This window comes from Ostrea edulis, chromosome 7, assembly GCF_947568905.1.
Source record: "Ostrea edulis chromosome 7, xbOstEdul1.1, whole genome shotgun sequence".
Taxonomy (NCBI): domain Eukaryota; kingdom Metazoa; phylum Mollusca; class Bivalvia; order Ostreida; family Ostreidae; genus Ostrea; species Ostrea edulis.
In genome coordinates, this window is record NC_079170.1 from 12,474,472 (window position 1) to 12,501,405 (window position 26,934).

The window sequence follows — 26,934 nt, forward strand, 5'->3', positions numbered from 1 at the left end:
ACGGTGTATTAGATTCAGGCTCCTAGAGATCGGTTGGTGTCCGTTGGAGTTATGAGATTGATTACTGTTCGTTATCTTGACCTTGCATTTAACCATCGAGTTTGTATCTCTGCTGGTGGACAGTCTGTTCCCGAGGATATTTGTCGCTCGATGAATGTACACAATAACGAAACAATACTGGCCGACACTATTAATAATTGTGTATCCTGTTGCATATGTGGGCCTTTCAATTAATTCCAACATTATTATCACCACTAGCTATATCTGTACAATGTAATTATAAGCCTATACGTATTTCTGTGAATATGTGTGTTGCATCATACATGTGTAGAAGACACGTAAATCAATATATAATACTTGTATATATATGCCAGATGTATAGTGCTTGTGTATAATATATAGTGTATAACATATGCTAATTTATGTGTTGAATACGTGTGCTTATAATTCAGTGATGTATAAAACATTTAAGTGTATCGAAAATCAATATATACATCTACTTATTGTATATCAGTTGTTTGCGTAAGGTGTTTTAATAATAATAATAATAAAATACTGGCTGACACGTCGCCCAGCAATCTCTCACCAGAGGGCGTTACGCTACGCTCCACAACACCTCTGTTATCGTCTAATTTACAAGAATTTTGTAAAACAGAGCGTCTTTGAAAATGAAATAAATCTGCATCATTTTCATAAATAAAGCATACATTTATGAGTTAAAAACACATTGGTAGGTATCGAAACGCTGCATTACGTTTGTGCAACCTCCATATTTATGGAACTATTTTGTCTTGTCAAATGTATTATTTCATTTTCACTTCGTAACTATGGACTCTACATTAAAAAAAAAACTAGCGAGATTATAATGATGAAAATCTGACATTGCACAAAGAACAGAAACGTACCTTTCTGTTCGAGTCAAAGACGTCATTTTGTCCGTGCGAGATCATGTGGTTAGCCGAACTATTTATCAGACGATAACAGAGGTGAAAGTGAAGCTTGCGTAGCGCGCCCTCTGGTGAGAGAATGGTCGCCCAGTATAAAAAGGTACCACTCTGTGGAGTTTATAAGGGACGCAGGCTCCTACAGATCGGTTGATGTCCCTCGGAGTTATGAGATTGGTCATTGTTCGTTATCTTCACTTTGCATTTTAATAAACGATAACTGGGTTAAAAGAGGAAAATTATACGTACAAGGTCTCTCACTTGGGAAGGACTTTTCTGCAAAAAGAAATATGTACACCTTTTAAGCTGACCGTGATGAATTTAAATTCGATGGTTTTATTTCTTCTTTCTTCTACCTTACAGGTTCGTAATAAACTGATTACATTTTCATCACACAAGTAATTGATAGATAAAGGTTTTTTTTTTTTTTTTTTTTTTTTTTAGATAATCATGGATATAATATCTCTATATGAGAAATGGGAAGAGGGAAATTGAAATGTATCGAATTTCTATGGAATATGCTAGTACCAAAGGAAATAATTCATGTCAATCGTTCTTAATATGTCTTCACAGTTTGATTATATAGGTTTACCTCAAACCGAAAACTGAAAAGTTGTGCAATATACAAAATTATATTCATAGTTGCACTAAAATATGTGCAAAATCCCTTTTCGCATCGAACCTATTTCTATCTTGTGAGAAGAACATTTTGTAATTTTTCATTACTAGCATTGCGATTTGGAATAATTCTAATGATTGAAAGAGATTTGTGTAGCATATGAAATAACTATTTCTATAAACTATCTCCACCCTAACCTAAATAAAGTAAAAAAAAACAACAAACAAACCCCAAAACCCCAAGGTACTGTCTCCACTGCATTGCACATTCAACGATATAATATGGAGCTATAGAGTTGAATCATAACTTTCTCTTCGATAATTTCTGATTTCTAATTTTCTTAACAATGACAATGCAACCTGTCATTAGGTAAGTTATTGTCTGACATATTTCATACCAGTTTAGACCGATAATTACATCACTGTTCATACATTTTACCTTTTCACAAATGTTGTCATACATGTACATTTCATGTATCAAATATCCATTGAAAACTTGACCTATGTTAAAAACAAATCTTGCGCCAGTGACATTTTGGAATTTACAGTTTATGTACGACTTACTTACATCCTTTAATCTAATTACGAATAGTTGCTCTCTCGTGTTAGAAATTATATAGGAAATGAACTTTCATCCTGTTACAGAACATTTACTCTTCCTATGCGCTACAGCACTAAAATGTTATCATGCTTTTGGGAAGATCAACAACAACGCATTCTCATCAGCAATAATGTTTAGTAATATCAGACGATTTGATAACTTTGTACATAAAATAGTGCCATCTTACTTTGCATCATATAAACCAGAAACAGGAATGCTCCACCACCCACTGCTGCACCAATGACCCGAGCTGAAAGTTATTAATGTACATGTAGAACAGTAACAACATTCTATGCATCTCTCGTTATCGCTCTATCTCAAGCAAAATTACCGTAGTTGTGAATGCGAGCGAATGCATTTAAAGAGGTGCGACATGATTTTCAAATTTGGAAGTACAATTGTAATATCTGCATTGAGAGGAATTGTCAAACGAAACAATAACACTGGGACACAGCTTGCTTTTGGGCTAGAGTGAGTTAAAATTGGCCTGTTGCACTTATAAATCTACTTTTAATGTCGACATCATTCAGCATAAAATATGTCTTTGAGCCTTTTCATCGCCCATGGCTTACGTCTGTCACGCAGATTACTGCGGTTTGTGTTTATTGTGATGTCATACACTGACTAAATATTGCGTCACTTGGTCAGACGAAAATGCAAATAACAAACAAATAAGAATCAAAATATGACACAATGTTTTCAAATACATTTGATTAGAATAATTGGAAATAACTTAACTTGTATTGTATCTGTCTCTGATTGGTCAACTTCCAAGTGAGAAACGCAGGTTATTTTTATATAGCCTGGTTTGGTATGGGGACACACACCCTTGGCAACCATATTCCGGACTTACTTCTCTCTCTCTCTCTCTCTCCTCTCTGTCTGTCTGTCTGTCTGTCTGTCTGTCTGTCTGTCTGTCTGTCTCTCTCTCTCTCTCTCTCTCTCTCTCTCTCTCTCTCTCTCTCTCTCTCTCTCTCTCTCTCTCTCTCTCCCTCTAACTTTACATCGCAGCACTGTGAACGTCAACATGTACAATACGTTTCTTCGATTTGATGCACATATTGTTTTCTCGTTGTCAATATTAATATCTACTTGTATGCTGTTGTAAAACATCTTTCTCTGTATGATGGTCGAATAACGAATAATAAGATTAAAACAAAGATATTATATTCGAATTAATAATTTACCAAGTAAGCATTGCCCTATTCCTTTGGAAATATATTTCTCAAGAGAGGGGGGGGGGGGTGTTTCATTGCTTCATCCGTCTTTCAACAAAGCAAGCAAAATGCATACGTCAGATTTTATCACATGACGTCAGTCATCTTGACGTGTGGATCGCAATTTGTCACTTGCTTATAAATATTTTTGTGTGTCGGATTTACTATTAGCAACAATGTTGCGTGCAATGGTAAGTTTTCATTTAGTAAATGTTTTCACAGAGTTAAAAGCCGCAAATTATTGCATTTTCTGATATTTGAAGATTGATTTTGGGTAGGCCTAAACAATGCAAATTTCCCGTATTTTCTCAATCTGTCGGAGATGAGCGACTTCAAAGTCGATCTCTATCTCTATAGGGCAGCGAAATACGCATTGCATGCATAGTCTAAAGATATTTTCTATCATGTCAAACTTCACATTCGATAAAATATTTTGATAAATAGATTAGGCTCCGTAGAACTAAGATTAAAGATGGCGACCTTCACAGGTAGATGCTTTCTCGTTGTTGCGAAGTGAATCATTGAGCGGCTCAGTCGACTTGTATTTTTCTAAGTTAATGTACATTTTTATAAACGAATGTTAGTATCTTTGTCTCTTTCATTAAATTATGAGGAATCACTTTAATTATGGGACAAATTATACGAGTATAACCTAGTTTACGCTTGTTTAATAAAGTTTCAACTGACCCAAACTAGGTTATACTCGTACAACTTGCGCCAGAATTAAAGTCATTCCTTAAATAATAAGAAAAATGTTTCTATTCATTACTTTTATAATCTTTAAATATTTACAAATATCAATCAGGATAATGAAGAAATATTAATAATTGATCGTGACTTCGTACATATCCAATCCTAGCACGATGTATGTCTGGTCATTAGCAAATATTACATGAAGCTGACTGAATTTCCAAGATCTTCTCTCGCATTCATGTTGAAATTGAATTAATCTATTACTTTACCGTTATTTTGTAGAAATTTCCTCACTGAAAAGGTACAAAAATATATAAATCTACAGTCATTTCAAAGCCCGAAAGATTATTTTTGCTATCATCTGGTATTCGTTCTTTTTATATAACTAGCGATGTATAGAGACAGATGCAACATCAAACCGGGTTAACCCTTTCTCTACCGGCACATTTTAGAGGTTTTTAAAGACTAAATGACAATATTTTTAAATCGAGTTACCTTTACATGTATCACGATTTTAGGTAGGCATGTGACATTTAATTTTGTTACGAATTGGATAGGAAACATTTTTTTAATAACGTTTGTCATGTTATCCCATGACCCCAAAGAGTTATACGGGATCAAAGGTCATTTAAGTGCACATTTTTGCTAATTTTTTTTCTCTGGAATATATATATTACGACCCTACTCACTATATTCAAGTCAAAAATAGGAAATTCTAAATGTATGAGCTGATGTGTCTTTTAAAGTACTACAAAAACATCACAATCAAATTAATTAATTTTATTGAAAAACAAATATTTTTGGTTGCTAAGTAACAGCACTCATTGTGTAATTTTAACCATAATTTGCCTTTCTACATCCATTCGACACAATTTAAACATGATTGCATTGCATGATGATTAGTAAATGTCACATTATTTTAAAAATATAATCTTTGACTAGATCTCAATCATTTTAAAAGGTTTTTAACAAAAACATGGAATGAAGGAAATGAAGGTCAAAGGTCATAAAATGGAAATTTCGTACTTCATATACGTCTTCATCATTTTCTAATAATATGACGTTTTGCCATTATGTTTCACTAAATAGTATAAATATTACAACATTAAAACAAAGATCTTTACTGTTAAAATCTAAAATAATCTATTTTTTATATTCAAATATATTTGGTTGCTAAGCAACAACACCATTATGATATCAAATGTTATGAGAAAGTAATACCCGTTTTTCCTCCCCAAGTTCATTGTATACGAATGTTCAAGTACTTACTTTCAATCACTAAATTTAAATATACTTGCATTATATTTAACAAAAATGTTCTTCTTATATTCAACTTCTTAAAACATATTTCTAGACATAATTCTTGATACTGGGTTGTTCTGATAGGGGCATGCTTTGACCAATATCTGTTTATCGACTGGAACTTCTCAGCAGACATGTATAAGATAATGCCCAAAAATCTGAAGGAAAAAAAAAAGATTTCTTTATACTTAACCTCAAATACTGATGTTTTCTCAGAGCTTTTGAATACTCAATTGGCTCTGTAAATGTTTTCTATAATCAAGGCCCTTTGAAAATCATGCATTTAATTACTTTTAAAATTTTACCAGGAGTAATTGTAATACACATTTAATAGATGTGTTAGATGCACAGCCAGATTAATTTTGGTAAAGGTAATCTTATCAAAATGCATTTTATTATTCATTTTAAACTGGAAATCACTGTTACAATATCGGTACTTTAAACTAGTAATATATGTACAGTTTCTCTTCAGTGAGAGGTTGTGAACTTCCTTGGGAAGCATAATGACAATCCTTCCTCCTAGATTTGACCATCTCAGCATAATGGTTGGTGGCAACACAGATGGAGAAAACCAAATCTTTTGTCAAAAACAGCTTCATAAAATCTGCGATTCTCTGAATAATCAGGTCCCATATCTGAAAGAAAATTGCAAATAAAATTAGCATTGGCCATCATACCTTATTTGTCAGCATTTAAAACACTTATCATACCTTATAATTAGAAACAGAATAATGATGTTCCATGTTTGTCTCTTTTTGTGTGCATGTCATATCTAGTAATGTAACGATAAACAGTAAAATGGTACAGGAACACGCATATCAGTGCACCATGATGTCATGATTCCATTTGTGAATGTATTATCTGGATTCATTTGAATGTTAACCAAATGTATACGGATTTAACCCTATATTCAACCTCAAAGAGTCCTACCAACTGAATGCCAGGTTGTCACTCCGAATGAAATGCCACAGTTCTTGGATCAGGTGTCCCTGTGTCCTCCACATCAACAAGCTTCCAATGCATGTCTGGATTTGCCAGTAAACTGTCACTGGCGGAAGATACCAGGAAGTTTCCCACTAAAGATTGGGATGGCAATAACCTTTTTAAAGATGAAAAAACACAATTAAGAATTATTGGTTTATATTTTAAAGCAAAATATAATCTTTATGATAGTAAGGGACAGTTTCGCACGAAAGTACTGGTCATATTTATCTAAAAATAGAGATGTCCTATATTTAAAGTGCCATTTAGTAAGGGATATTACATACATGTGTTAGAAATCAAATGAATGGAATATTTCATTATACATTGCGAGTGTAGCAGAGTGCCTATTGACAAAAATGCATCATGGAGGCGTTAGTATTATGCCCAACATATAAATGGGAGCAAATACTGAAGAAATTCAGGTTAAAACATACAGTGTCCAGCGAAAATATTGTGCCTCTGAGGGAAATTGAATGGCCCCTGATTTAAAGTAGAATTAAATTGGTTCTTCATTGTACACAGTGTCTAAATCCCCTGGCATGGTACTCTGATGGGGTGTGGATTTAGTCGAAATTAGAGAAATCCAAGAAGTGGGCACATGCCCATCAGTTCATAGCACACCAATATGTATGGATCATATAATTAAATGATTTTTCAATAGCCTGTCATAACCAGATTTTGATTGATGATACCCCCCCCCCACCTTTTGTCCCAAACATACATTTCGTTTATATTTCTGTTACAATATGAAGAAACAACTCCAATTATGGTAATAAATTCTATTATTACGATAATACAATAATGTAATATATGCTTTCCTAACAGATTGTGATTTCTTCTCATAGAAAGATATTTTTTTTTTATAAACATAGAAAAATCTTGGAAAGTAGCCTACGCATCAATGGTCACGAATGCCCAGTCTGATTAAAACCATCCCACCCCTTCTCATCGTACACTAAATCCACCCTCTACCACAGGGTTTTGACACAATAGGAGCAAATTGGTACATATAGTATAATATTATATTATATATACCAATTTGCTCATATTGTGTCAAAACCCTGTGCCCTCCACTTACACTCGCGCGTCAGGTGAAGATATACTCTCCCCCAAAAGAGGGGGGGGGGGGGGGAATCAGACTGACTAATGCCGGGCCAGGAAATATTAATTGATGTAAGATATGTTCAGCTCTTAATAAACAATTGGGTCTTATACACTTGGTTTAGATATCATTAAATATAAATATTTTCTTTCATGAAACGATAAAATTATGGCATCAAATCGCGGATTTTTCATAACATGACCGCGAACATTCTTTTTTTCCTAGTCGGCCTATGTGCCTACATCAACTTACATGTTTATACTGAATGCATGATCGTGTGGGTCATCCTGCAACAGGATATCCAGGCCAGGGTATCTTCAGACTTCTTCATCTGACATCAGGTCGTTTTCAAGATGTAAAATACATTACAAGCGTTTGTTGTGTTGTTTTCGTTGAAACGGAAACACGTGTGTTGCCCGTGCACACAGTCAGAAAACCCCGCGGCCACGATCCGGATCACGGAAAAAAAAGTATATATACAATATATGCAGACTGATCTTTTTGTTTTCTTTGTTTGACAGAAAAAAAAAATCTATTTCTATTCCGAACAAATATTACATAACGTTTATATTTGAATATGAAGTTTTTTTTTTTTAATTTACTCTACCGATGTAACATTCTCATTAGCCCAAGTGTTTTATGAAGTTACAAGTAGGTGGAGTAACTGTTATTACTTTACCAATAATGGTTTTATACTTTAAAAAAAAAGCAGAGAATACCTGGCTGATTATTTGATACATATATGTGTATATTGTTTTAGTGTATAAAAAAGTATTTTACCAATAGAGGACAACACAGATAGTTTTCACTACTTTATTGTGCGACGTGCGTCGATCACTTTCAGAGACGACGTTTTGTCGCTAATTTTAAAGAAAACCCCGTAGCATGTCCCAATTTCATTTTATCGTAATATAAAAACTACCAAGAATTATAACACGAATAAGGGCCCATCAAAAAGAAAATTTCCTTTACTTTTACAGGCTGTACTTACTTTTCCCTATTTCCATATATGAATATTGGTAAAACGCCGATCTATTTAAACATTGAGAAATAAAATCGTAAGAAAGCGTACATGTGCCAGAAATTGCTATTTTCTCATAACTTTGCCAGGCATTAAAAATAATTTTTATATGTTCTGAAAGCAGGGAATATATGCTTTTCAAAAATATGAAAAATAGTGCATTCATACGGGAGATTAAAAAAAATCGTATCGAGAGGGAAAATGGCCTTGCGACACAGCGTTGCGTCATATTTAGACGAAGCCATCCTTCACTTTAAATGCTTTTTTTAATTTAATGGCTTTATTTACTTAAGGGGATATGATTGTGACGTTTTTGAAGTCACTGCGCAACTCGAACTAACGTACGTAGGTCATGATTGTCGTGACATATATTGATTATGACTTTGACAATAGTAGATATTTTCGAAATACAAAAGCATAAATTATAACAGTTGGGGCCTTATTTTGATTAAATAATTCTGTATGAATGCCGTTATGACGTGCTTTTAGGAAATATGAGGTAACGACATAAGCGTGTGATTTTTGACGCCATAGTTATGTTGTTTACGTTGACAGCAAATAGAGTTTGACAGATGTCGTGGTACCGCATGTTATTATATATTTCTAGACCTGTGTATTCTGTTCAAAATAGACTCGAAATAGAAATGAAAGACGGAGTCTCAACACGTCGAACAGAATCTCTGCACAATTTTAAAAGTACATATAGCCAAATTGAACGACAGGTAAAACAGCTAAAACATTCTGCAAAATTTTTATCATGCCAGAGTAATAATATATATTTTGTTTTATATTCCGAGATTTCGTAAATAATAAAAACAAGTGAAAAAATATGTTTACCCGAGGACTAAACATTTTGTCGGCACATAGGTACATGTGGTACCGCTCACGTATATACATTTGTACCTCTACCGGTACATGTATATGCTGTGTCTGCGTCTTGTGAATTATTTAATGCAATTCATTGGTTCATCTATGATACATGTAAGCAGAGATATACAAAGCAGGTTATGTATTATTTAGCACTGATTTCTGGATATACATGGCGGAATTTAATTACCGATGAATTTACTCATCAGAGAAAATGAAGTCCAAATGAGGTGTGCATGCATGCATTTTTTTGCAAAAATAATTGAAATGTACGTAAGTTTAATTAATTATATGAATCAAAATTATATATTGTTAGATGTTTGGATTTGAAATTAGATCGGCCGGTACGTGTCGATACACCTAGATGTCATAAAACGGAGGGAATGCGGAATAGGCAAAATCAAAACTTACTTTATCATCCTGAAGCTGCTCTCATCAAATAATGATTGTATACTTAAAATATAACATAGTAAATGTATTTTACTCATCTAATTTTCATTTGCAGATCAGAGAGGGGGTGGGGGGGACTTAAACGAGTGTTTTTGACTGCCTCTCCTCTACTTTGAAACGGGCATATTTGTTACGCAAATTCCATATTCAAATAGAGCCAATCCCACTCCCTCCCTAGATTGCGTAGAAAGAAAACCAAACATTTGATTATAATTCTTGTATACATTTTTTAAATAATAAAATAGGGGATCTAGAGGAGATGAAACACTAACACCCCCACCCACCCACACCCGCCCCCTAGGCATCTGATCTCACTTCTGGTATGTCCAGGGATCCGTGTTTGTCCAACTCTTTATTTTGTATTCCTTATAGGAGTTATGAGATTGTTCACTGTTCCTTTTCTTCAAATTTCATTAATAGTTTTATGAAAATGTTTAGTGCGCCCAACTTCTTACACCCCCTCCCTTTTCAAAACATTAATAGGTTTCCCCACAATATAAATTGAAACTTTAGAATAGTTAGAATCAATAGCAATCAAATAATTTACACATACATCTAAAACAATATTTGCAGTTTAGAGAGGTACATAATGTAGATCTGCGATACGTAATTCCTTTACGTGAATATCTAGTTGAATCATTAATGATCTAATTAGTATGTGTCCATCATCCGTTGATTCATGTCATTTCTATTGTATTTTTCACAGTTTACACTTTTACTATAATGAATTACATGCAATGATTCAATTACAACTAATGGCACAAGACTATCTCAGATGATTAAATACTAAGGCGCAATTACGATATCAATATCGGATGTCAGATTGCTACTTGTTTGAATTGTTTTTTCAAAGCAAAATAAGGCTGTGTTCAAAACAATTCGAGCCAAACATTTGATTATTGTGGTTAAAGATTCACTAAAGTATTAAAGTTTTAATGAGATCAGAACATTTAGGTTGGTCGGTGATATTATTTTAATATGCTTTTAAGTGGTTTTTTGTTGTTTGGTTTGGTACCTTTATGCATTCCTTATATGAAATTTCAAAAATTCTATATACATTCATACAGGATATGATTTTTTGGTGTTTATCTGAGGAATTTAGGCTCAAAATGCAAAATTTAAAAAAAAGACAGAGGAAATTCAGACTGTTTTCTTTCCAAATTGAATTCGTTTTCATACCAACTAAAATATTTTCACAAATTAACCACTTTTAAGAACATAAGATTTAAACGTTGTGTTTGATGTTTTTTTAAAAAAAGTTTTAGAGAAAGAAAAAAAAATCAGTCCGATTTATTTGTAACATTTTTCGATGACCTCAAATGACCTTCGGTTCATCATATCTTTTTATCAACTTCATTGACATGCCAATATTTTTAGTACTCATGTAGCTATGGATGCCATCTTTAAATCATAGTAAAATAATTAAAATCTAATTACATTCAGTAAATGTTTTTGACCATTTTCCTAGAAAACTCTATCCTCAAAAAGATATTTTTTAGAGACGCTGAGGAAATCCGGACTGAATTTCTGCCACATAGACTGTTTGTATGGTGACCATTAAATATAGCCATATCACAACCTGTTTGCTTGTTGTACATATTTTTTGGATCTACTACTGCTAAATTTTGGCCTTTTGTGTTTTTTCAACATTGTTAGGTTCAGGGGTTGTTTCCATGGAAACGAACTCATTTACATATATAAAAATTGTCATTTTTCAAACAGGAGAGACCTCCTTTCTATGATAAAATGATTTTCAGAAAAATCTAATTACTTTCATCTCAGCATCATATCCCCTTAACTGATTTTTACATAGTTAAAAAAATAGAGAAAATTTCCAAAAATATGATATATAGATCATATATCTTATGGCCGTAGTTTCAAAGATTTAGAGGCACTCTGTTTGTTCTGCCCTGTTTTTATGCGCCACCGGTCAATTTGACCGGTACGGTAGAGAGGGGGTTAAAGTGTACTCGCATGTGGGCATTTCGTATAACACAATGTCTGTGAAGGCTTTTTTGAGTCTTTGCAAAATCTCTTGAATTCTAAAAAATGAAGAACATAAACGGAATAATCGTTCGTCAAATTTAGTATGAAAACAACGACATAGCAATATGTTGAAACACGTCAGAAGATATTCGATCCAGTGGCGGCATTTATTTGCAAATATGATCATAAAACTACTGACTTTTTTTGAAATGCTCAGCTTCTCCGAGGTTTATCGAACATCTTTTACATCAAGTTATTTGATAGTAGCTTACCTCGATTTAGAAATTTATCACATCCAAACATGCTCTCTTATATCAGTTCAGAGGAGTAAACAATATAAGCAGGGGATAATGGAGTATCTCTTCATGAATGTGGGAAATCGACAATGCAGAAGCAGAATTCATCTCATATTTATCATAACGTGGAGCTCTTTTGTGGCCGTTAGCGTCTATGTTGAGTAAAATACATCAATAGTGACCTGGGCCCGGTTTTTCGAAAGCTGGTTAACTTTAACACAGTGGTTAAGTTTAACGCAATGTTAACTCCTATCCAAGTGATTAGCTAACACAATGGTTAAATTCTGTTTATCGAAAGCAATTTAACACATTGGTTAGTTAACACTGTGTTAACCGAGTTAACCACTTGCTAATCATTTGATTACCCATAATGCACATGCACTTCTTATGTAAACAATAAGAATGGAGGAGTAAATAAAAGTCTTGTTTGTGGGATATAGCTGATAAAATGTTCATGTATTGGTTAGTTTCGAAATACATGACAGTGACTGTGAGCCATGCACTTATAGCTGTATAAATGCATTCATTAGTCTAATCAATTTGAATAATCATAGAGGTATTAGTGCATTATATAATGATATATACTATAGGCCTTGAGGAACCTAGTTAAGAAAAACGGTGCTTATGTTGTAGAAAGCAGGCTCATTGCATAGTTTATCAAAGTGGGAGTAGAACAAGTTGACTTCACAATTGTCTGAAAATACTTGAGAAGCCAAAACAAAATAATTTATACGTACACCCCTAAAATGAGTTGTTCTGTACGGGCCGAACCTAAAATCCTAAGTTGCGTGATGGGGGAGGGGAGGGGGGGGGGGGTCGGTTTCATCCTTTATCAGTAAAATATACGGGTTCAGTTCAAGCTTACATCTCAACTACCAATCACTGGTGTTATGATATGAAAAATCGGGGAAGGGGGGTGTCAGACTTTGTATGTAAAAATAACAGAAAACGTATGTTGTCAGAATAAGGGGGTGGGGTGCTCCATGTTTTGACCTAGGAAGTAAAACAAATGGTTTTTTATATTGTTTGATTCTTAATTGGACAAATTTTATTGGAGGGGTTTAACGACGATGCTAGCCTATAAAAAAATTCTAAATTTCTAAGAATATATAACTTTCTTTTTTATTATTATTATTATAGATCTAGGCCTATACTCTTAGTCTTATTTTCCCCAAAACAGTTAAAAATATTCACGAAGAAAATGATAAATTAATTTACCTTATGATAGTCTGTTCACATACCTATCTATAGCATTTTATATCTATGTTCTTTTTATGCATTTATTTATTTTAATATTCGTTTTATTTCAAACATAACACTTGATCCACCACTTCATTTCTACTAAGGGAGATTAATCTGGAATATCAACAAGGAAAAACTCTTCTTCCTAAGTTTGTGTTAACAACTATTCTGTATTAGCCTGAATTGAATACTGCTCATATTAGACAACCTTAAAAAAAGAAAATACATGTATGTACGTTTCATGCATGGAAATCTTCATTTGAACCAGTTTTAAATGATACAAGAGATTTTCAAAAGGTCAAGGCCAGTGCAGACGATAGTGTTTTTAAAGTTGGTGTTTCAATGAATATTATCATCATGACCTAAGGGCCTGCATGCACTTTGACATTTGGAAGCCAAAAAAATAGGTAAAATTACATCTTAAGCATGGGTCCTGTTGCAGGACTTCATATAAGTGAATATAATATGAGTTTTATTGACAACCCCCGCCCCCCACCCTTTATTGAAAGTTTATGGCGAAAGTATTTGTAGATGCGTGGAAGATATTGCCACTGACAGAAAAGTGTAACACCATCATCCAACTGTACTAGTTTTTCCATTAGCTGTTCCCCTTAGGTAAATTTCATGAAATTTGACGAATATATCTATTTATGACAACATAAACAACACACCGTCATAGTTCAGCATCAATACACACCTCAGAATATCTGAGCCTTTGAAATTTTCATGATTTTTTGTCTGAGGCGGACAGAAAAGGAAGTTTACGGCCATTTTTAACCACTGTGTTAAGACTTAACACAGGTACTGGAGGTGGATTAAAGTTAACACAACGTTAACATAGTGTTAACGCAAACTCGCATTTTGAAAAACAGTTAATCACATGATTAACTTTAACACAGAAGTTAACACCGAGTTAACACTGTATTAAAGTTAACCAGCTTTCGAAAAACCGGGCCCAGATGTAAACGTATTGGTAGTGTCTTTTACTTTGAGTTTCATAGGGGTATATGAAATCGACATATGAATGAAAAAGTCCTTAAAGATAAAACGTTGTCGTTGCATGTAATATGGAGTTGAAGACCACGACAACACTTTCTTCTGAATAAGTTTTACCTCAAAGGATTATAAAAGCGGGTCGACATATAAAGGGGCATAATTTGTCCCTATGGATACTCTAACACAACATTGGAAGAATAAGTTATATGACTATAAACTAACAAGAAACTTACGTAAAAAATCGATATTATATATGTAGTTGACTCGTTAAAATCACGCTCATAATTTATTGATATACTGAATCGTTTCTAAATTATACTCTCATCTGACTGATGTTTTATGGATATGTCTATTTGCGAATTTGACTTCATTATGGTAATAATGTCCAGTCTTATAAGACTGCACAACTATGTGAATCTCCATGATCAGCATCTTTTTAATATCAATTCCACGTAGAATTAAAAAAAAAAAATGCAAAGAAATTATTGTACTGATCTAAAAAGAAATATTTCAGAGTTCCATTTTAGTGACGAGGCAGCTGTCTATGCTTATCAAAAAGCTTATTCTGTGTTAATCGTGAAAATGGTTACTTAAAGTGTTGAACAGATGCTGTAAATTTTGGAGGAGATGTGAGTTAAAATCTCAATGCGGATTTCGAGAATGCAAATTTGATTTAGACATACATTTAATCAATGCTAATACATAAATGTATATTGACAATTTTTACATGTTAAACCACAAATTCTAATAGTAACAAGAGTGTTTTGTACATATATTAATTAGCTCTTATCCTTAGATGAATTTGACTCCACTTTTTTGTCACGCTGTTTTTGGCTATAATAGCTCTAAAACTTCATTGTTATTTCGGATTTCAAACATTTCGGTTGATCATCACTGAAGAGATATTATGTGTCGAAATGTGCATCTGATGCATCAAAATTGGTACCGTATAAGTTTTATATTAAGCTTATAATTGACTATAATAACGACAGTAAGACATTGCGTCTTAGTTGATGATTGTAATTTCACAACTGTTCTTCAGTTGAATGAATTCAAAATCGAATGCTGTCTCATTCCCTCTTGAATGTTGATTGATACTTACCTTTAAATTGTTCTTGCGTTTTCTGTAGGACTATCTGTTCTAGACCTAAGTAGAATATAGGAAAAAATAATAAGTCACAAAGTATCATGAGCAATATATGTTTCATACAAAAGGATGTGAAGGTGAATATTAATCTCGAAAATCACCCTGGAGAGATGAGAGATGGGATATTAAGAAGAGCTGTGCCAAATATTCCAAAAGTAGCCTATAGAAATGGAAAATACATAGGTCATGTGGATATCTATTCCGCAAGGATGTACGCCTACTGAAAAAAGGATATTCTCATGTGTAGAAAATTGCTGATCACTGCACTTCGTCGGAAACGAGAAGGAAATTGTGCCACCAATACTTTTTCGCATTTACTTAGATTGATGAGAAGTTATTTTGGTATTTGGCAAGCAACTCTTACATTTCTGTCAACTCCTTTGTACAAGATTATTATACACATTTCAGCAATGAAAGGTAAAGATAACCAACAGTGATCAATATCCTATAAGGAACACAAAATAGAGAGTTAGACAAACACAGACCTCGGGATATACACGTACCACGCGGGTATGTTAAGGCAGGTCATGCTTCATTTATGCACGTAAACTGCATAATTTTTAAAATCTGTCTTACATAGAGAGAGGGAGCTACTAACTCTTAAAAACTATTTTGGTTGTTTACATGAGAATATTTTGTATCATAACAACATGACAAACATGCGCTTCCGTATGACGTCATTGCATGACTGTTATAAATAGATCATGGAGGTACCATAATAGAAAATGTAAAAGTAACACATTATCCCAAGGTTTAAATATTGGTCTAACTGGCGATAATGATGGTAAAATACCCATAGTATATAAGAATTACTGATAGAATCCTACCACTTTCAATAAGAAATAATCATTGAACATTGAAACACGAAACCATCTAGCCCATGTTTTACATTTTGCACTGATGCTATGTAGTTTTCTTTTAAAGTCTTCTTAACAGACGATTCTATCAGTAATTTACGTGTGCACTAGTTTATGACCTTTCAAACGGTGTATAAAAAGTCTCTAAAAGTATGCGGCCTAATGTGCTACTTTTGCAGTTTTATTTCAGTGTGTGACAGAGGAAAATCGGATCGACATGTTAAATGGAATGTTTTCTCCGTTAAACAAAATTGTCAATGAATGATATCAACATACCTTCTTAATATCAATAAATTCTCAGCGTTTCACATATATATTCCATATATCCCATTTCATATATTTCAAAAACTCCACATTTTGTCGATATTTGCATGGTACACATAAACAAATTCCTTGCATGTGTCAACGTCACTCGATGTATAGTCATGATGTCATCAGTTTACTTTCATATCAATCAGAGAGAAATTACACAACAGCAGTATAGCATTTCTAATTTCGTTGGATCTTAGTAGCTGCATGGTTTATTTTATGCATAAATAAAACTTAAATAAAAAATCAAATTGGAATTTAATATATACTTAGTGATATACTTAATTCAATTATGATGTCACCTAGTTAGCGGATTTCATCCCAGTAAAAATTTTCATAACCTGCCTTAACGTACCCGCGCAGAGGTGGGATCAATCGCCTAGGAGAAGTAAGCATCTGCTATCGACCGGGCACACCAGCCGTGAGCCCTATATCTTATTCAGGTAAACAGAGTAATCTGTAGTCAAATTAGTGTGCCATGAACAGTCAAACAATCGGCATGAAACACATCAGCAAGCATTAACCGTGATAGGTTGTATTGTTAAACTAGATCATAATAACGACCATAGAATTTGCAGAATGTTTGCTTAAAACCCTTGTACATGTGTAACATCATCTTGTTTGTCATCCTGTTTCTTAGTAGCTTCAGTAGCTGATCATACACAGTTCTCTTGCATATCAAATCAGATGAGAGGGATAAACATCGGGTAGAGGTAATGGTGGAATATTGCTACATAGATATGGGAAGTTGACCCCGTTTGTCATGAAGTCGAGTTGTTAGTTTGCCGTTGATATTTATTTTCAATAAAGTATCGAAGTACGTAGCAGATGTGGAGGAATTTGTGGTGTATTTCATTTCGAAATCCTAGAGATATATTAAATCAACATGTGAATGAAAATCATTATTGTTAATGGATAAAATGTCATCGATATATCTAACTGACGAGTTGAAGGTCATAACAAGATATTTTTTCTTATGGTGTAGGATATTTGAATAAATTCTACCTCATCAAAATATAAAACTGGTCAGCTAATAAAGGAACATAATTCGTGCATGTGGCCATTGAAATTACAACACACTGTTCGAAGAACTGGTCACCAAAGACTACGAAGACATTGTCAATAAGGAAATTCAGTATATTTTAATATCAACTTCAATACAAGGTGAAGATAACGAACAGTGATCAATCTCATAACTCCTACAAGCAATACAAAATAGATAGTTGGGCAAACACGGACCCCTGGACACACCAGAGGTTCAATATCAACTTCAGAATACGTGTGCGTATAATCAGCGCGGTGTTTAACGAAGTAATCGTTTGAATGACTGATCACTAGATATGAATATTTCATTTTTCCATTTTCTGAAAGAAACTTTTGTCTATGATATCAAAAGTTTATTTTTTTATTTATTGTGACGGATGGTCATGTACTGTTGAAAAGTAATATGTTTTGATGTTGTTGATTTGAGAAAATTTTGTGATTACAAATTTAATACAAGTTTCTGATTTTTTTAAAATCCACATGGCATTTACACTACATCTGTTGTGGCACATGTTGCTTCGCTTTGAGCGAAATATATCAATAACCTGGAGTATTTGCAGGAGAGAATGGTAGAAAAGGTTAGCTGGGAATATATGGTTGTAATATGATGTGTTTTGACTTGAACAAATTCCAAATGATCAGCCAGTACTTCAATGAATGATAGAGAGGTATGGGTGAAATGTATCTGAAAAACTGTTTATTTTTTTTTAAAAAAATATGTTTTCCAACACCTTTAAACAATATTATCAGTGTTTGAAAATAGTTTTTGAGAAGTTGGCAAACATTGGATTCAAGCTAAAACCATTAAAATGTGCATTGATGAAGTTTTTCCTTCACATTTTGGATACATCATTGTGGAAGTCGTATTTCAAGAAAGATATCCTTAGGAGATACCCGCAGTCAAAGATTAGCCGGTGTCTATCAATTTCAAGGAACTCGGACAGTAGTTTAGGTTCATTGGCTACAATGGACGATTCATTAAGGATTTTGCCACTGAATGCCTTGCTGAAGGAACATGACACCAAGAAATGAAAGAAACTGCAGAAATCCAGCAAAGATATAGGTCAAGGTAAGAATAAAGCCGTGGTTGTGAAGCATAGCACGTGATTGTATACAAGCTTGCGTATGCAAAAATACATGTTTATCTGGTTCGGCAAGGTTTCGTATACAATTTTTGATAGAATCAAAGATAGTTTTTCCGTATGGTTTGTGAAGAAGTTTTCTTGTTCTTATTAAAACGATTAATACTATGTGGTCTAATTGATTTATTTATACATAGTAGATGACACATCACCGAGGCCAATGTGATGTCCGTAACACCACTAGATGGTTACGCGATTGAAAATTACGATCGTTGATCTTGTAATGATAAATGATTACTCTTCCGTGCTTCACGTTTCCATGAATATAAAAATGGAATTGAAGAACTCAACCATACAATATATTGAAATAATTAGGGTAACTGTAAAAAACAATGCCCGTAACTGATAAGAAAACCCAGATAAAGAATGTAGATAACTGTTGATTTGTGTTATTTTTGTGCCTTGGTATTGTCGATTCGAAGTCTCATCTGTAGCACAATGATATATACATGCCAAAATATTCCAATACAATAAATGTAAATTAGAGCGTTAGTGACGTTTTACCGTGTAATTGCTCCCGAAATGCCCGTGATTCTCTGGCTTGTTTCTCCAACTGTATTTGTAGTCGATCAAAGTAATCTGTATGAACATTTCACTTTTGTAAAAAACATGTATGTGCTAAAAATGACTACTAAAACTAATTGTCTTCAAGAGTGATCCTTTGAAGGTTCTACATTTTGTAAAGTTTGAATGTTTACATTTAAAGTAGATTATCACATTCTTTATACTAAATAATGTTGCTATCCAATGATTCAATGAAACAGAAACACAATTGCATTGCTTGTCTTTATCCTATTTGACTTCCTCACTTACATTTGAATGTAAGGGTTTCTAAAAGAAATATATGAAAGGTGAAGTAAGTTTCAACATGTGAATAAAATGTCGTTATTACCTTGAGAAGACCATCCGTTCCCCATTGTAGCCTTTGAAAAAACAAAGGTATATATATATATATATATATATATATATATATATATATATATATATATATATAAGCACTAAAGTTTCAACAACACCCGATACCTCAAAGTGTCGGATCCATAACATGGATACAAGGTCAAATACAAAAAAATATACAAAGCACTAAAATGACCAACGACACGAACAACGAGATTGTCAAATTTTCGGGACGACCCGTCCCTTCTTCAGGACAAACGAAAACAATTACATAATGTGGTCAATATCAACAGAGCATAATAACAAAAACTACATATAAATACATCTAGCACTACAACTACACTAATCTACAAACGTATTTACAACGCAGACTACATGTTTTTGGTCTTTAGGCTTGCCAATCAATGTTAAAAGTGGAGCGAATTAGGACATGCCTTATTCGTCCAAAGAGCTGATCCAAAATGTTCGAAAAGAAAAACAATAAACTTGATTAATCTCAAGTGGAACGAGTTAACCCAATTACGTTGACAAATAGTAAAGCTAACTTGTACCCAGAGAGATTCTATTTTAACCATGCATAATTTATAAAAGATAATAGTAAGTAACAAATACAAAAAAAAATAAAAATAAATAATGAATAAATAAATAAATGAAAATAAGCTATGTAAACGAAGTAAGAGATGAACAAAGTTTGAGAGAGAGATAATGTAAACAACAAGTTTGAATAAGTTAACAAAATGGACCAACTCCAAACAAAAACAAAGAATAGGCAGCCCAGGAAATTGAATCAACATCAGACATTCCCGTACTGATCATGTCTAGGGTAGATGTGTAAGAAAAACATAGAATCACGGAAACTGATAAATGGGTTTTACATGTAAGCAATCGGTTATGAAGTTCAAACAAATTAAAAAAGATGGACTGATTGTAAACAGAATTGGAAAGAGAAAACAAATGTGTTCAAAAATGGTCATAGTACCACTGTTAGGGACATGATCAGACGAGTAGGTCTAGATGATGCTTAAAATCTAGTAAGGGTTTAGCCCGTATTCATCCTGGTGAAGTCAGTAGGTTTGTTGATACCATGCGGTTCAAATGACTTCAACCTGTACATCCAGAATTTTTCCTTCTGCTTTCTTTCGGTATCTGACCAACTAGGGTCATGATCAATAACCACTACTGTCATGTCCTCCCATCGGTGGTTATTGCCATTGAAATGTGTTGCTACTGGCAAATCTTTTTTGGTGCTGATGGAGGACCGGTGGTTGTTGACCCGTCTGCGAAGGTTTGTTGTTTCTCCTATGTACCGCTTCTGGCAGATATCGCAAGTGATGAGATAGATGCAGTTATTGGTTTTGCAGGAAAATTTTCCCAATATTTTATAACTGCGACCCGTGACAGGACTGCTAAAACCCTCAGTGTCTGAGCTATATTGGCATAATTGACATCTGAGGTCTGAGCATATTTTGAAACCTCCATTGGGTAAAGGGTTATCCAGTTTGGTCCTTACTATCATGTCCTTCAGGTGTCTTGGACGCCTGAAGGATGCCATTGGTGGTTCCTTAAAAACACCAGCCATTCGTTTGTTGGCATGCAGGATGGGCAGGTGTTTCTTCAGAATACCGTTGATGTTCTTGAGGGCTGGATGATACGTAGTGACCAATGGAACCCTGTCATTTTGAGGTTTTTCTTTATACTGGAGGATGGACTGTCGGTCCAGTAGTGACATCTCATCAATCGCGGACTGTACCTTACAAGGATCATATCCTCTGTTAGTGAGATGAGTTTTGAGGATTGCTCCTTGTTCTTGGAAAATAGTAGGAGTGGAGCAGATGCGGCGGATTCGCGTAGCCAAACATTTAGATACACCTTTGGAAGTGTGGGGTTGATGACAACTAGATGGCATAATGTCCACTTGAGATTAATTAAGTTTATTGTTTTTCTTTTCGGACATTTTGGATCAGCTCTTTGGACGAATAAGGCATGTCCTAATTCGCTCCACTTTTAACATTGATTGGCAAGCCTAAAGACCAAAAACATGTTGTCTGCGTTGTAAATACGTTTGTAGATTAGTGTAGTTGTAGTGTTAGATGTATTTATATGTAGTTTTTGTTATTATGCTCTGTTGATATTGACCACATTATGTAATTGTTTTCGTTTGTCCTGAAGAAGGGACGGGTCGTCCCGAAAATTTGACAATCTCGTTGTTCGTGTCGTTGGTCATTTTAGTGCTTTATATATATATATATATATATATATATATATATATATATATATGTATATGAATGTATGTATGTATGTATAACACAGGCACATCAACATTAAAACAACATTGTCTTCCTGTTGTAATCAAATTGATCATATTGTTCCTAGCTTGTAACATGTTTTGAAATAAGATAACCATTGCGTATGACCACACTTAGCCTAATCAACATGCACATGCAGGCTAACAATCAAACGATAAGAATGTAAATAAAAAACATATAAACTTTCAATTGTATATGATGTGATCTAAACACCGAATTCTGATGAAACCGCTAACCCCGAGTCCGCATGTCACAGTAGGTGCGACACGATAATGACCCCTCTCTGGTCAAAGACCGTAAGTGCCGAGCATAGGCCAGGATTTTTCAGCCCTTCACTGGCAATGTCCATATTCTCGACCTGGACGTTAAACAATATACAACCATCCAACCGACATATATATTCCATTGCGTGCTGGACATATTCCGGTAAGAAGATGTTTGAGGCATGCCAATGTTGTAGCATAGACTTTATCTCGTATAGAATTTCCCTAAAAAAAGGGATCAATGTTTTACCCCTCCTAGAAAAATGGACCCTATATAGAATCCCCCTTGGAGAAATAATCCGAGCTTCATTTTCTCCTCTAAAATCCCCTTCTCCGTTTTGATACTAACCAACATTGAAGTTAGCTGCTCCAGCGTCTATACTACAAAACCACAACGTTTACAGATATATTCTAACTTTTTGAAAATGTTTATGGATATCGGCATTTATATATATATGTCTAGCCATGCTAGTCTTCATTATGTCAATTGACATTTCAAAACATATGACATGAAAATAACGAATATGGATAAATCTCATAACTCCCATAAGTAATACAAAATATACTAGCGGAAAAAAGAAACTGCATTATTAAATTTATCATCTTTTTTTTCTATTTTTATTGATTATGTTTATAGAATCTAAAAACTCGATGAAGGTGATGTTTTTGAACAATATCGGATAGTACCCGACTCAGATACACGGACCTTTTCATGGTTAGTGAACACATGTTGTTTATTGAAGTGTTCGTACGCTCGAGTTTTACTGGCCAATACTGTTTGGAATAAGAAGTGTAAAAGGTTTGTTTGGACACTATTCGTTAATGAAGGCACGTTAGTTTTGACAAAATTTACCGTTCTGTCATGCCACGACTCAGTGAAAATCAACGTACTCGTGCTGTTGGGATGCTTCAAGCTGGAATGGCAGAAAATATCGTTGCAAGACACTTTGGAGTTCATCGGAACACCATCAAGTCACTATAGAGATGTTTCTAACAATCTGATAACACTCGGGGTCGACCGCGTTCTGGGAGTCCTCGTGTGACGTCGCGTCGACAGGACAACCACATTGGACTTGTGCACCTGAGAAATCGTTTCCAGACAGCAAGTTTGACTGCTCATTGCATTCCTGGACTTCGACCAATCAGTCCAGGAACTGTTCGTAACCGTCTGCTCGAGCACAACATCAGACCAAGACGTCCAGCGGTGCGCCCAATACTGCTTCAACGTCATTGTATCGCTAGACTAGCGCAGTGTAGACATCTGCGACTGAGAATACAGGACTGGGCCAATATTCTGTTCACTGATCAATCCAGATTTCATTTGGGTAGCAGTGACAGCCGATATAGAGTGTACCGTCGCGTTGGGGAGCGGTACCAGGACGCTTGTGTTGTGCAACGTCGACAATTCGGTGGAGATAGCATTATGGTGTGAGTGGAATAAAAGCACGTGGAAGGACCCCTCTACAAATTGTCAATGGAAATTTCACCGGCGTACGCTATCGATACGAACTTATTCAGCAGCGTGTGATATCCCTCATACAGAGACAGCAAAATCGCATTACTCTACAGCAAGACAACGCAAGGCCACATTTTGTACGTGTAGTCAGGGACTTTTTTGTTCAATAGAATGTCAATGTCTTCCCTTGGCCAGCTGTTTCTCCCGATTTATCGCCGATCGAGCATGTCTTGGATGAAATGGAACGACGTCTACGCCGTTTATCAAATCAGCCAGGCTTTAACCACGCAACAAGGTTAAGGGCTTCCATGGTAAAATGTACAATAATCATGGGGTGAAATTACACCTCAAATTCACAGGTATCATTACACTTGTTACGGTTAAACACTGAAACGATACTACCCATATGTTGACTGTGACTGAACTACCATAAATTCCCTTCAAGGTAATTTCCCGTGACGTCGTTTGAATATCACGTAACACTTTATTTTTGGAAAACAGCAAGAGACCCTACTTGTGAACAAAAGTTCAGGTTCATACGGGTAACCAGTTGAATTTTTAGTAATATACTCAGAAAGAAATAAAAATCCCTAACATGAAAAGCGTTGTGAACAAATGTATACTTAAACTAAACATGCTATAAGTTATCAACATATGAACAGTCATCAGCGAATTACCGAAGTTGTCCACATTCCTATGTATTACGTGTTGTTAATATACAAGACAGAAATTGCTCCCCGCACTTTTCAAATGCATAAATATATCGAGATTATATTTCAGAAAAATTCATATGTTTATTTTTTTTATTGCAGATGAACTTGAACTTTGCCACTGTTTCTGTAGTATGAGATTATTTATGTACATGGGGGAATTTTTAAACGCATTGGTCATTCAGATTAGGAGCGATTTCAAGGTCACAATATAATACGGATATCACCTTCGTGCATACTATATATTAAAAATGGAGAATGAATTGATATCATAAAGGAATGATATATAATCATTTGACAAGAAATGTTTTCACGTATACAGCTGATTACTTGATAACAGTAGTAAATATCGACAGAATATTATGACATTTTCCCCGCGAAACATCTATCAGAACATGTACGCCCGCGACGTACTTTTACATTGTGACGTCTTATGGTGTGAAGTGCACAGAGGTGCAGCACTGTGATTTTTCTTGGATAGCCTTAACTCAGCTGCGCAACATCTGGAACAACATCCCTCAAACATTTCTGAACACTTTAGTGACATCAATGAGACGCCGTTGTCAAGTATGCGTGAATGCAAATGGTCGTCGCACGCGTGATTAACTTTGTTAATTCAAGTTCGAATATCAGTGTCTTTAGAGTGTGCAGAAATTGACGTCATTCGACGTTAACATTAATGGGTTATGAAATGTTGTAACGAATACCTTTGTTAACATTATTACAAAAAATAAAATTTGTTCATTGTTATTTTTAGCCACTTTTTCATATATTAAATAAGGCACAGTTTCTTATTCCCGCTAGTATATATAGTTGGAGAAACATGAACCCTGGACACAGATTCATTAATTTTCAATGACCTATGCAATCACTACCTTAAGTAATTTCTCCATATTGTGGGTAGTATACCAAATTTCAAGATGAACTTTGGTAATAATGTAGATTGTGTAAATATACCGGAATACAGAGTAGAATTTTATGGACACTCAGATAAACTGCTGGGAATTGCTTATAAGGAAGCTACATGTAAGCACAGCATAAACATTATGTTCTGGTCCGTATGTTTTCACAAAATTCACACTCGCACCTTGGGGACAAGATATGAACTTGTAACAAAATACAAAATACACATCTGCTCAAAAGGCAAAAGGTCAACTCGTAGATTTACATAATTGTTAATATAGAATATAGTTGAATTTGTTTTTTGTAATAATTAGTTGTAATTCAAAAATTAATAGAATGCTCACAAAATGCGGTCGAAGTTATTCTAAGAAATGAACTCAAACAGCAATTTGTGAGATTGATGACTGTTCGTTATATTCACCTTTCATCAAATAGAACAGTATGTTCACATCTGCCAATGACGTTCTGATCACATTAGAAAAAAAGAAAATTATATTGCTTCTGTTCATAGTAAAGAAGTTTGGTTTGTACTTTAAATTGGACATATATGCATCTGTGACGATAGATGACAACGATGGTATCATGGCATTTCCCCCGTGAATGCTTAGTTATTGACATTTTATATTACACACATTGCTATGATCGGGTGTGATATAAAACGAGTAAATAAGAACAATGGGCTATCTCATAAATCCCATACCCTACTGTTAATTTTGTGTTATTCATAGGATTGATGGAATTGATCATTTCATTTTCGTCATTTGTTATATACCAGTTGTCACAAATCGGCCAGTAATTCCAATCCAATCCCAATAATTCAAAACAAAATGTAATTCTGTACAGTGATTACTACCAGGAAATTTATAGTCTATTTATACTAAAACTAAATTCTTGAGCATTCATTTTCTGGGAAGTGAACAGTACAAATAAAAGGTGTTACATCATCATTCAAACATCGTTCTAAAAATAGAACGCCTACGAGACTAGATCACACATATCAGTCAAGTACAATGCATTACACAAGACTCTCCAAAAATGAATAAAACTCAGTTCTAATCCGAGCCCGGAATACGCATGCTTATATATAGTTGTATATGTCTGTATAGATCATCAAAGCTTGTTTCCGTTCAATGTGTACTGTCAACACATCTAGAAAACCAAACACTGTTCTAATATACATATCACTGTTATACTGTAGTTAAATTTATAGGCGTTCATATAGTGAAGTACTTACGTTGTGTTCCCTGTCATCAAAACAGTACAGAATTATATCGAGAGGACATATACTTTACATCACGAGTACAGTGTATATGCGTTATCTGGAAATCGCGTGATATCTACTGATTAGTGAACTTATTCACAGAGTAAACATAAAATTGATAATCATACAACATTTCTCTGAACCGTTGCGACATGGGCTGGTGGTCTGATGTATTATGAAGTTATATAATGTCAAGGTCGTATAATTTGGGCTTTGGTGCAATATTAACAATTTCTGAGCATCTTTACTTTTGACTTTTATATGAGATATGAATTTTACTATTACCGTGTTATGTTATATCAATCCCACTATCGAGTTGA

General features: G+C 34.3%; 2 protein-coding genes and 1 long non-coding RNA gene across 3 annotated transcripts in view; all 3 read right to left on the reverse strand.

Annotated features, from left to right (window-relative positions):
- The window catches only part of LOC125654246 (interferon-induced protein 44-like), a 129,154-nt gene that overhangs the window by 26,751 nt on the left and 75,469 nt on the right, over nucleotides 1-26,934 (reverse strand). The window lies entirely within an intron of this gene.
- On the reverse strand, nucleotides 635-26,639 carry LOC125654233 (uncharacterized). Its single transcript, XM_056143352.1, has 6 exons — nucleotides 26,588-26,639; nucleotides 19,711-19,741; nucleotides 19,323-19,397; nucleotides 15,422-15,466; nucleotides 2,351-2,413; nucleotides 635-1,220 (listed from the first exon to the last, which is right to left on the reverse strand). Exons 2-6 carry the CDS (start codon nucleotides 19,733-19,735, stop codon nucleotides 1,123-1,125), a joined length of 306 nt encoding a protein of 101 aa, XP_055999327.1. The 5' UTR covers nucleotides 19,736-19,741; nucleotides 26,588-26,639; the 3' UTR covers nucleotides 635-1,122.
- On the reverse strand, nucleotides 3,130-8,656 carry LOC125654459 (uncharacterized). The gene is made up of 2 exons (XR_007362363.2): nucleotides 6,306-8,656; nucleotides 3,130-6,010 (listed from the first exon to the last, which is right to left on the reverse strand). It is a non-coding gene; the product is annotated as an uncharacterized LOC125654459 (long non-coding RNA).